Source organism: Malurus melanocephalus, unplaced genomic scaffold, assembly GCF_030028575.1.
Source record: "Malurus melanocephalus ecotype Western Australia unplaced genomic scaffold, MMel_1.1 scaffold_192, whole genome shotgun sequence".
Classification (NCBI taxonomy): Eukaryota; Metazoa; Chordata; class Aves; order Passeriformes; family Maluridae; genus Malurus; species Malurus melanocephalus.
In genome coordinates this window covers 382619-393637 of record NW_026623424.1, presented here as the reverse complement: position 1 = coordinate 393637, position 11019 = coordinate 382619, and the positions used below count along the sequence as shown (strand labels likewise).

General features: G+C 37.7%; 1 protein-coding gene across 2 annotated transcripts; it reads left to right on the top strand.

Annotated features, from left to right (window-relative positions):
• The first annotated feature begins 3 nt into the window (after nucleotides 1-3).
• On the top strand, nucleotides 4-6224 carry CUNH4orf33 (chromosome unknown C4orf33 homolog). 2 transcript variants are annotated; one of them, XR_008965804.1, is made up of 7 exons: nucleotides 140-198; nucleotides 734-923; nucleotides 2248-2308; nucleotides 2498-2549; nucleotides 2647-2846; nucleotides 4067-4340; nucleotides 4614-6224. XR_008965804.1 is itself a non-coding variant. In XM_057373310.1 (6 exons), the coding sequence occupies exons 2-6, from the start codon at nucleotides 743-745 to the stop codon at nucleotides 4164-4166; spliced, it is 594 nt and encodes a 197-aa protein (XP_057229293.1). In that variant the 5' UTR covers nucleotides 4-198; nucleotides 734-742; the 3' UTR covers nucleotides 4167-6223. The 2 variants fall into 2 exon arrangements, 1 of the variants encoding a protein (XP_057229293.1); XM_057373310.1 differs by having other exon boundaries at nucleotides 4-198; nucleotides 4067-6223.
• The last annotated feature ends 4795 nt before the right edge of the window (nucleotides 6225-11019 follow it).

Below are 11019 nucleotides of genomic sequence, written 5' to 3'. Positions count from 1 at the left end.
AAAAAAAAAATAAAAAATCAGTGTGTGGCTGGACTAGCAGCGCGGGGAAGGGAAGGAGAAAGCGGTGCGGAGCGCTGTGGGAGCTGCTGCCCGTTGGAGGCTGTGGCCGGGCGGGGCTCGGCCCCTTCTCAGGGGAACCAGCTGCAGGAGATTAGGACACAACAAGACACACCTGAAACCGCATCAGGGGACGCTCAGGTTGGATATTAGGAAGRATTTCTGTGTTTAAAAGGGTGGTTAGGCTTTGRAGCGGGCTGCCCAGGGAGGTGGTGGAGCCACCGGCCTTGGAGGTGTTTAAGGAAGGGCTGGTTTGCCGTGAGGAAAGCTTTAGCTAGTTCCTTGTGTCTCAAGCATCAAAGGTTTTTCAATCAGTATGTTTTTCTGGTGTTACCAAATTCTCTAAGTCTGTTTTGTTTATCTGTTCTGTGGATAAGTATTTCTRGTGGTTTTGAAAGGTATTTATTTAGATGTGTGGTTGAAAAGCTGTAGGCTAAGATTTCAGTCATTTGTARTCCTGCGGGCATAGAAACACATGAGAAGCAGCGTTTATGTAACAGTTTAATTAGTTTTTTACARCGCTGACCTATTTCAGTTCTGATGTCTAAAACCATGATTTGGTTGTTGACTTCATACCAAAGTGGGGTTCTTTGTTTTCCTGGGCAAACAATGCTGTTCATGCTGAGACGGAATCTGAGATGTTCTTTGACAGAACTTTTCTTTTTCATTGGTGTAGTCTGTGAAGATGGAATTTAGTATTAAACACACGTGGGATGGTTTGCCTGTGAGCCACGAGCCGGTCACGATYGGGCTGAGGCCGGACAAGGCAGGGCTGCTGATGGAAGTTCGTGCTCCTTTCTTTAATGACCCTCCTGAACCACCCGGAGAGCCAGGAAAACCCTTTGGTGGGCTGTGGGACTACGAGGGTAAGTGTAACTCTTCTGCAAATATATCTGATTTCTGTAGGCACTGATGTTCCTTTGTATTTAATATGCTTAGTCTTTTTTAAGACTCTGTGATAGTTGTTTTTTTTCAAAAATACCCAAAACTGGAGCTCAGGTTGATTTCAGTAATGCTGAAGTTCCTGATCCAGTAAAGCTGACTTCCTGATCCTGTCAATAGTATATGTACTCAAACTTAGTTTTTGCGTTACTCATATAACCTGTGAACTATCAAGAGGCTGGACATATTAGAATATCAAAATAATTTTGTGGCATTTAGCTATTTAAATGCCTTTACRGAAGGAGAAGTGAAATCCTAAAGAGAGATTCTACTTATGCTTTGAGAAGCAAAGTGTTTTAATCCTTTTTCCGAAGTTCCTTTGAGAAATAGAAAGGTTTGAAACACAGAAATTACACCTCATGAAATGCAATTGAAAATCGTACCCAAATGGAATGGGGAAAATTCTCATGGTAATGCTGTTTTTTTTTTGCACCTTTCCTGTCCATACTGCCACTTTTACCCATTGCTTTGAATAATGTAAGAATTCAATTTTCCCAGCAGTTCTTTGCTTCCTGGTTACTGAGTTATTCTGATTCAAGCTCTACTAAAAGAGTATTAGCTCCTTTTTTATATTGTTTTAATAAATATTAAGTAAAAATAAATAAAGACAGCAGTCATCATGTGATTCTAATTACATCATTGCTGTGAGAAGCACCATTGTAATTTTACATGAGTAACACCATTGCAGTCATTGTAATTTTATGTGAGAAACACCACTGTAGTTCAAATTTGTATTCCTGAAACCTGACTCAGCTGTAATATGTGGCTTTCAGGTATACCTGCAACAGTAATCTTCAGTCCAAAATAACCATCTATAGGAAAAAACCATTTAAGAGCTAAATGCTTTCTTACTGTTTCTGAGATTTAACAGTTTCAGTTATGAGGTGTGAATTATGATCCTCTTTCCCTTATTTTCCTGTGGTATCAGGATGATTGTTTTAAAAACTGGAATTGATGAAGCTAATAGTTAGTGCAGTACTTTATAAAGCTCTTTGTGGTCATAGGAATTAAAAATAAAAAGCTCCTGGAGTTAGAATTAGGGCACAACATTTTGAATAGTTGGGTTATAGTTACTGTGTACATGTCAGTAGYGAGTCAAACTCTGACATGGCAGAGGCCAAAAATCATGAAAATAGAATTGTATTAATGGGATATGAAGATTTCAGGATATTACAAAATTGTTATAAAATACTGACAGCTTGGTGGATTTTTTTTTGTATTTTGTTTTGGTTTGTTTTTTTTTTTCAGTTGTAGAAGCATTCTTTCTGAGTGACAGAACTGAGCAGTATTTAGAAGTTGAGCTTTGTCCGTAAGTACAGCACTGAAAAAGTCACAAATGCTAGTTTGCACTTCCAGTTCTAATGCTTGTGAGATACATGTATGGAGAAGACTAGACACAGAAATTATTTCAATATGGGGAATGTACATATCTGTGGAGGTATAAAGCACTAATAACTTGACATAATTTTAGGAAAACTGTGCTCTGATTCTTTGACAGCCATGGGCAGTACTTACTGCTGCTGCTTTCTGGCAGAAGAAAAGTGTGGAAAGTAAGTAGTCAAGTACATTCAAAATGACTTTTATTTACTTATTTTCTGATCAGATTATGGCCAATACATCTTTTTTTTTCCCCCTTTCTTTTAACAGGAAAAACTTCCTTTAGAGTTTGAGGTGACCAGAATGAAAACCAAATGGGAGGGTAAAGCTCTTCTTCCTTGGAGTTATTTCCCACCATGCACTGACAAGTTCAATGCATTTGCAATTCATGGCTCGGGAGAAGAGAGAAAATATGAAGCACTTTATCCTGTGCCTCGACATGAACTGCAGCAAGGACAGAAACCAGATTTGTAAGCATGAAATGACCTCTTCTGTAATATGGTTGCACTGTGGTTGGAATACCTTAAAAAGCTAATCTGGTTTTTGGGTTGATAGTGGTATTTTGATTATACTACTTAGTTCTGGGTGTATTGGTGCTGTACTTTGTATAAAGCACTGTGGCAGAGAGCTGTAATTAATGCTTGATTACCATGTTAGGTGCATAGAAAAGCACACATTCAATGCCATTGGTATCTGCTTTATCACCTTCCTCATCTAAATCCTGGATAGGTTTTACCTTTCTTTCTTGACTTCAGCACCTCCTGAAGTGCCATTTAGTAATAGTTTCACCAGGTACATTTCCAGTTAATSTCTTTTGCTTCTCCCCTACTGTTCTAAAAGCTTTCACCTCTACAGGTTGTTCTATGCTGTGGAAAAAATTGAAAAGAGAGACTGAACTGAAAAAGTATCATTGAAGGATAGCCAATATCAATAGAAAAAAACCCAGAGAATTTGGATRTTTAAATTATGCTTTGGGCCTGTTTATTTTCTTTGGCCTTGAGGCTGAGATGATCTGATAAAGCGTGTTACTTCTGGGTGTTTTATATTAATGCACCAGCTCTAAGGACACACTATAGTTCTTATACAGACTGGTCATACAACATACAGTGATGGTCAAGTAGGGTAAATTTTAGATAAATTACCCTTTATCACCTTTAYTTAAGAAAAACTTGGCTTCTGAACTTCATTTAAAAAATTTTAAAGCTTTTGCTAATAAAATACATTATTGATGTTTCGTGAGAATTTTTTTTTTCTCTGTGGTAGACTGGAGAATGCCTGGAATAGTTTTCAAGAAGGAATTTTTTCTTAAGTACCCCTTTCAAAATAATCCCTTGTTATTTTCAGACGTTGGTACCCGATGCAATTATGTGAAGAGGCTGTTCCTTGCTACTCATTGCTCTTAGTTTGTTTTTACTCTTACTTCCTAATAAAATAATTTCATATTATTCAATGATTTATGTATGTAGATACATTTCAGATGTAGATAATGTTGATAATATCTGATACATAGTAGTGGTTTTTATTTGTAAACTGAGGTTTTGGAAAAGAAACACAGGGAATTATGGTTATGTTCGTGTCCAAGAAAACTTGAAAATAAAGATGAATTAAACATACTGAGGATACTGCCTTTTATTAAGGCACAAGCTATGAGATTATGATTGTTTTTTGTTTATTTCTCWTCTCTTTGCAGTCATCGTCTGGAATTTTTCAGAGACTTAAACCTGAAAGAGCTGATGGGCGAAGACTGGAAGCAGCCTGAATCAGATATATGGAAATCTCTCRCTAAATGAATGGAATGAGGCATAAATTTTTGTAGTATTGAAGYTGGATGAAGCTGTATGGAAACAACCTCCTCATTCTGAGCAGAGTTTGAAATACCAAACAAGCAAGGCTTTCCTTGGCAGCCAAATCATTGATCAGTCTTAAAATCAACTGCTAAGGATGTGGATCTGTTGATTCTAAATGTATGAATTGTTCGTGTTTCAATTTATCTGGGTATGGAGTTTTTTCATCTGTGCAGGAGATGAATTTGCTGCTACCAGTGAAGGAGAAAAAATGTGCTAAAATTACAGCTGTGTTTTTGTGAGGGCTCTCAAGTCTGACAAGGCCAATAKCTGGCTTGAAATCTTTTAGTTTCCAGTAGTTGCTGCATTTCTGCTATGTTTTCACTGCTGCTTGTTTGTTTCTTGGCTGCTGAATGAGATTCTTATGTGCCTAAATTTTTTGATTACAATCAGGAGGAAGAATGCCTCCTTCAGGAACAGAGAGGAATGTAACTATGATGGATTTTGGAGGCTCAGTACTTGCCCTACAAGAGGTGTAACACTGCCCTTTCCTGAACGTTCCTGTCCCTGAAGTTTTCCCATCCCAAATGCTAAAGGGGGAATTTGCAAAACCCTGTGTGGAGTTTCTAATGGTGTTTCGGTGCAGAGGATAGATTTACAAAAGGTTTTATGTATTTCAGGTAAAGTTTCTGGGACAAATCATGTTTAGTAAATCTTTTGTTATAGCTGTGTGCATACGAAAGCTGGTTTCTTTTAAGACTTATTGCTTTGAGGATTCAGATCAGATGTCTTGAGAATTTTTTTGTGTGCCACTGAGAGCTGGAAATACTCCAGGTGTATGTGCCTATATTTTCTACATATGGGCATGAGTCATTTTAACAATAGTGAATGTTTTCAGATGGTAGCATCTAATCTGTAAACCCTCACAAGATTTACAAATGACATGTTCCTTTTTTTTTTGTCTAGCATAGCAATTGCTGCTTGATTGTGGCTGCTGACTTAATCCTATATAAATTAATTTAGGAAGTGGGAAGCAGTCCCCTAACTATATCCTTGCATGTTTGCAGTAATAATCACAGTCTGATGATCATATTTTCTTTGCTTCCTTTCACTTCAGCTCTAGCTGGAAGTTCTGCCTTGGGAAGCAAAGAAGATGGGAATATCCCATCTTATATCCCAGCCTTCGTGAAGAGCATCTCAGTGTGGTTAATATCTGAGATAGAATGTTAGTTTGGAGTTTCTGTTTGGCTTCAGATTCCCTCTTTGTACTTCCAGTTTTATAGAACTATACTCTCAAATTTGGGGATAATCAGGCTTTTTCTGYTGCAGATTTTGGCATTCTGATGCACTCAGCCATCCAATTGCTTTTGCTCTTTTTCAATTAGACAATAGAGGTTCCTTGCTATAAAATAGTGCCATCTGTTGAAAATTTTAAGTATTGTACATTCATTTGTTTGGCTTCTTTTCTACCATCAGTCCATGTACAGTTTTCTAAAGAGCAACATCAGTCTGAAATATGGAATAATCCCGTAAATGTTGGTTAAAATATTGTCTAGATAGTGACATTTCAAAGCTGCCTTGAAAAATTTAGTCAAAACCAGAAGAGCATTTCACTAAACTTTTAGACTTTATTTTCAACAGTTTGTCAAAAAAGTGTGTGCAGGGATTCAAAATGAATGTACTGCTTTTCTCACAAATGTTGTTTTCATATGGGGAATGATACTTTTTATGTAAAGGACAGTAAATAAATTTTTTTTATCCATCTCATGTTTATTCCTACTTCAAACTGACTGCTTTAGATCTGACTTGGGGTGTAAGTTATAAACTTGGAGGAAAATAGATGCCTTTTCCTAAATAAGTAATTGAAAGTAAAATCATTGTCTTTGCAGTACAAAATGCAATGCTGGGTGCTCCTGAAAATGGAATTTCTCATATAGACTTTWTTCAAGGCCTGTGCTACTCCATGCTGCCATCAGTTGGTTCACTTGGGTGTTTCTGAGCTTTAAGTGTGTTTTGTGAGTATTTGGGGCCAGTTGTATATTCTGTCTTTCCTGAACTTTCTCCTTTTTTTTGATAACAGGATGAAAAAAAAACTCTTTTCTGCATATTTATTGTGATCTTAAACATGAGAACCCGGAATTGTGCGTGACTCAATCCTGCTTATAGTTCAGTGAATCTTTTTAGAGTTGAAAACAAATCTTCTGTTTGCACTCCCAAAGACCTTGTTCTTTTTGCTTCTTGCCACTAGGTGGAAGAAGAAGGTTGTCTAAACTGTGCCTTGGTGCTGCCAGCCTAGTTATCCTTAACCAGATCATTCTTTCTTGCTGTATCCTTGATTTTAGAAAGAGGATATTTCAATCAAGCTGATGGTGGCTTATTTTCATTTAGTTGAGCATTCTTCATCCTACAAAACACTGCCATGCTGTCTAGTTACAGTTCTAATGTTTGCTTTCCTGCAGAGCTATTTTCAAAAAGAATTTTTGAGACAAAATCAGCRGAAGATAAATTCCATGAGGTGTCACGAATCTGTAATGTCGTGAATCTGTGGTACAAAAGATAGTATACATTTGTGGTATACAAATGATTTGGATTTTATTTTTTTTGCAAATATCTTGGATAGTCTCTTGCAAACTGAGCAAAAACRCTGTTTAGGATTAGGAAGGAATTAATTTTTTTTCAATACAGCCTGATTTGTAAGGGATGGCTCACCCCTTAAGAGTGAGGTTCCGGGGTTCCAAAAGTCTCCAGTGAAGCTTAGTGAAACAAGGGGAAMACTGTGGCTCAGGTGGGACAGAAAATTATTTTTCTCCTATGCAAAAATTAAACAAAATATTTGTCTTTAAAGAGAACTTGAATGGTAAYGTGTGCTACTGGTAGAAGTGATTTTCATCTTAAATACAAAGCTGGAGCAACTTAGGCTGTCAGGTAACATCTAATATTTTGTGTAGTGATCCTGCACAGTGTGGGGCTTTTTTATGTAAAAGCTGTTAACAGGAGTAAAATTTTCCTCATGTCTTTGTATGCTTCTAAACATGTTTTTCTGATATGCCAGGTCAGATATTAGATCTAGAAAGCTCTGATTTCATGCAGGAATRTACTGACTGCTCTGTATAGCTAAGTATTATGTGTTCTAGTTATTAGATGCATGAGGCACCATGATGTTAAGTTGGATGTGATAAGTACTATGTTGTTTGCAGTTCCTTTTTCTAGGCTGAGCTGTTTTGTGCCTCTGAAAGGCACAGSACAAAGTGTTTTGTTGTGTTTTAAATTCTGACCATGTAAAAATCCTTTCRAAATGTGAATGGCACAGTGCATAATTTGCTGCACATAAAATTTGAAAGTATTCTTTCTTTCTACCAGAGCAATCTCTAAAGTTGAATTCATTGCATTCAATTATGGTACACTTAGAATAGTGCTACTGAAATTTGATGCAGTTAACCTGCATTTATTTTGTTGGTGATTCCTTCCTTTTGCTTTTGGTGAGTGCTTTAGTTTGCTACAGTGCCTCTGAGCAGTGCTTCAGCAGAAGTRCAGGGAAGTGCTTTAAGCCTGATTATTTGCACAGGTTGAATAAACAGCTGTGCACGTGCTCATACAAACAGCCTCAGTRAGATCAAAGCAGCACTTAGCATAAACTGTATTGCAGTTATGCCTTTTYCCATCTACTTGTCTGTCTGTCAAAATTAGTATTAGCAGGAGGATTCAGTTCTATCCAAGCTTGATGCTTCTTGATTTCTTTATTCTGTTTTTAAACAAGTAAAAGCCTTGGCTGCAGGGGGTCTGTGGATCTGGAGGCACTGCTTTGTACCTGCACTGGCTGTGAACATACCATAATGTGTTCCTGCTTAATTTTCAGAAACTATGCTGTGGACTATCATAAGGTCTGTGTGTAAATACTCTCTGCCAGTTTTGTAGTGTATTTGCAAATACAAATATATTTTTGCACATGATAGGCCAGAACTGACTAAATRGTGTTAAAGTAGTAGTGAAGTAAAATTACATTACCATGCCCTCTCCGCTGTTTCAAAACCAACCTAGCTAGATTAGTCCAATGACTTTCTTGGAATGTGCAAAAAATTCTTGTGTGGGGGAAAAGAAGAGTTTTCAGAACTTACCTTTTTAAAATACAGAAATTCCCCTTTAAAGCACACTTGTTGCCAATTTAATCTTGTCTTTCATTTCATGAGTTGGTTCTCTTGAACTCAGTCTCTGCAGGCARTGAAGTTTATATCTCAGTGCCAATAGTAGCTGTCATAAAATTATTCATCTCTAATTCTAGGCAATGTAATTGGTTCACTTCTTACTGCTGAGTTTGCTTCCTTCAGCAAATTGAACAGTTTGGAAAGTGGTACTTTCTCAGTGCTTTATAGCTTATACAAGCCATGGCATTTATATTTAATTGTATCTGGCACTTTAAATAATTGGTTCTTGTTTTAAAATTGTGTATTACTTTCCAAAATGTTAACAGGGTGTGCTGTAATCTCTTACACCAAGCATCTGCTTTAAACCTTTTTAATTTCAGCAAAGTATTTTGTGGTTTCAGAGGAGGGGTAGCTCATGATGTCAGAAGACAAAACTGTGGTCTTAAATTCTTACAACTCCTTAAATCCTTACCTCCTTAAATTCTTACAACTTCTAAAATGAATCCCTGAGACTTGGTGAGAGGTCTGTATTGACAGGAGCCTTTTGTGATTTCTGTGACACAGCTTGTCAGGAAGAACAACTACAGAAGAGCTCTTTGCAGCTTGAGAKGTGGATTGTCTGAAGATTCTGCTGGGAGTGGGAATCCACCCCTGGCAGGTAGAGTTGCCAGGGTTTGGCTGTTTCAGTGGGAAGTGTTCTTTTCTGCCTTGCAGTGACAGGTTACGTGATGGGAAATGCCCTTTTATTGTGAGCACCTGCTGCTAAGGCTGGGGCTGTGTTCAGCCATGCTCAGAGCAGAGCAAGTTGGTGTTTCCCTTAACACTGTTGTCACTGTGTACTTGAGAAGTTTCTGTGGACTCAGTGGGAGACTGAGAAAGGTATGTGGAACAAAGACGACATGATGGGTTTAAAGTATATCAGATTAAAGGAATCCTCTCAGCATAAAATAATTGGAGCCTGTGAGTGTAATAGGATAAGCATTTACTCTCTTTCTTACTCATTTTTMGGCATCTACCTATGTAAAAAAAGTCACTGTGCTGGATGGATTGTTGCCTGAAACACTGCAGCTGTTCTTGTAGCTGGAAACACARCTGAAGGAATTGTTTTGTAATTCCCTGCAGTGCTTTTACATTACTTACAAGAACTGTGTGTTAATAGCCGGGGGCAAAGCAGAGCTCCTTGCTGATGTTCTCAAAAATCTCTTGCTGAGCAAAGGTAATGAGAAGTGGAAGAAGAAAGCTGCCAGATTTCAGGAAATTGGGAAGCTTAGACTTTGTTGTTTTGGGTCAAATGCAACCCATGAAATAAAGAGGGGGTGGAAAATCTCCAGAAGTCTTATTGGTAACAGATTCATTCTCTTCATGCTCATGTGAAGTAGGAGTATAGCATAAATCACAGAATTGTTAAACCTCTAAGAYTGAGTCCAGCTGTTAACCTAACACTACCATGTTCACCACCAAACTATGGYCCGAAGTGCCACATTCACACATTTTTTGAACACTTCTAGGAATGGTGGTGATTCCACCACTTGCCTGGACAGCCTTTTCCATTTTCTTGAAYTGGGCAGACAGTTCTGGTTCCTGTCTGATAACCCTTTCAGTGAAGGTCACATGGTATATGTTGTTCAAAGGAGTGTAGGATCATATAAATAGTATCATATAAACTAAATGTAGACTGTCTAAGGCTGCAGAGTACTTGGTCACTTCTGAACCCTTGTGTAGTTGGTGCAACAATAACTTTCTATRCTCCTTTATATTCTTGGATGGATCCCTTCAATCACCTCTGCAGCCTCTTTTGTCCTGAAGACATAGGTAAAGTGCTACCAGCCTGTATATCACAAATCACTGTTCAATCTACTGTCAGTCATGTTTTCTTACATWGTTAAATAGATCTGACTGTCTTATTTGTATTTTTAAATTGTTGATACAAACTGTGTGCACAGGAAGAGAGTTAAACCTYCCTTTAAGGGTTCTCATACATCAAGCTCTTTCAGATTATTGTATACTGTTCTTTGAGTTGGACGTGGGGACTRTATTTTATCTATTCAGCTATTATTGATGAGATGGTCATCAGCAAAGTCTTTGGCATGAAAGATGATTTTGGAAGTCTAAGTGCAGGCTGCTGCCTAAAAGGAGACATCTTKATCCTGCCAGTGTTTTTGGCTTGAAAYGCCTTTTTGAGCTCACTGTGGAATTTTTGAAGTCACAAAACGAGTCGTTGTAGACCAGGGGAATTTTTTTTTTATACTGTAATTTCCTTCAGACATGAGTCCATTTCCACATACTGCGTCTCTCAAGTGTCAAGACTTACTGAGATTTAGCATTCAGGATTGGAAAAGAGTGTCTGAGCTAATGAGAAGTGGATTTTTTTTTCTTTTTATTTCTGCACCTGTTTAGTTATAATAGAGGAGTAAATGGACTGCTTTCCATATCAGTTAGTCTGTGTCTTTGATGCTTGTGTGAGGCCCTTCAGATTAATTAGCATGTTTAGTAAATGATACAGGAAAGACTAATCACATTCTGCATGTGTTAGCTTCACAGTGCCAAGTCTTTACTTTCATCCTCCTGAGTSTACAATGCCTGAAGTGCTTAAAATCCTGATGGCTTTGCTTATGTGTCATTTGTCTGTTAGAATTAGGACTATTGCACAGATTCTATCACGAGCACTGACTGACTGTGTCCACTGTAATGCAATCTGGTTATTAACACCTCTCTCT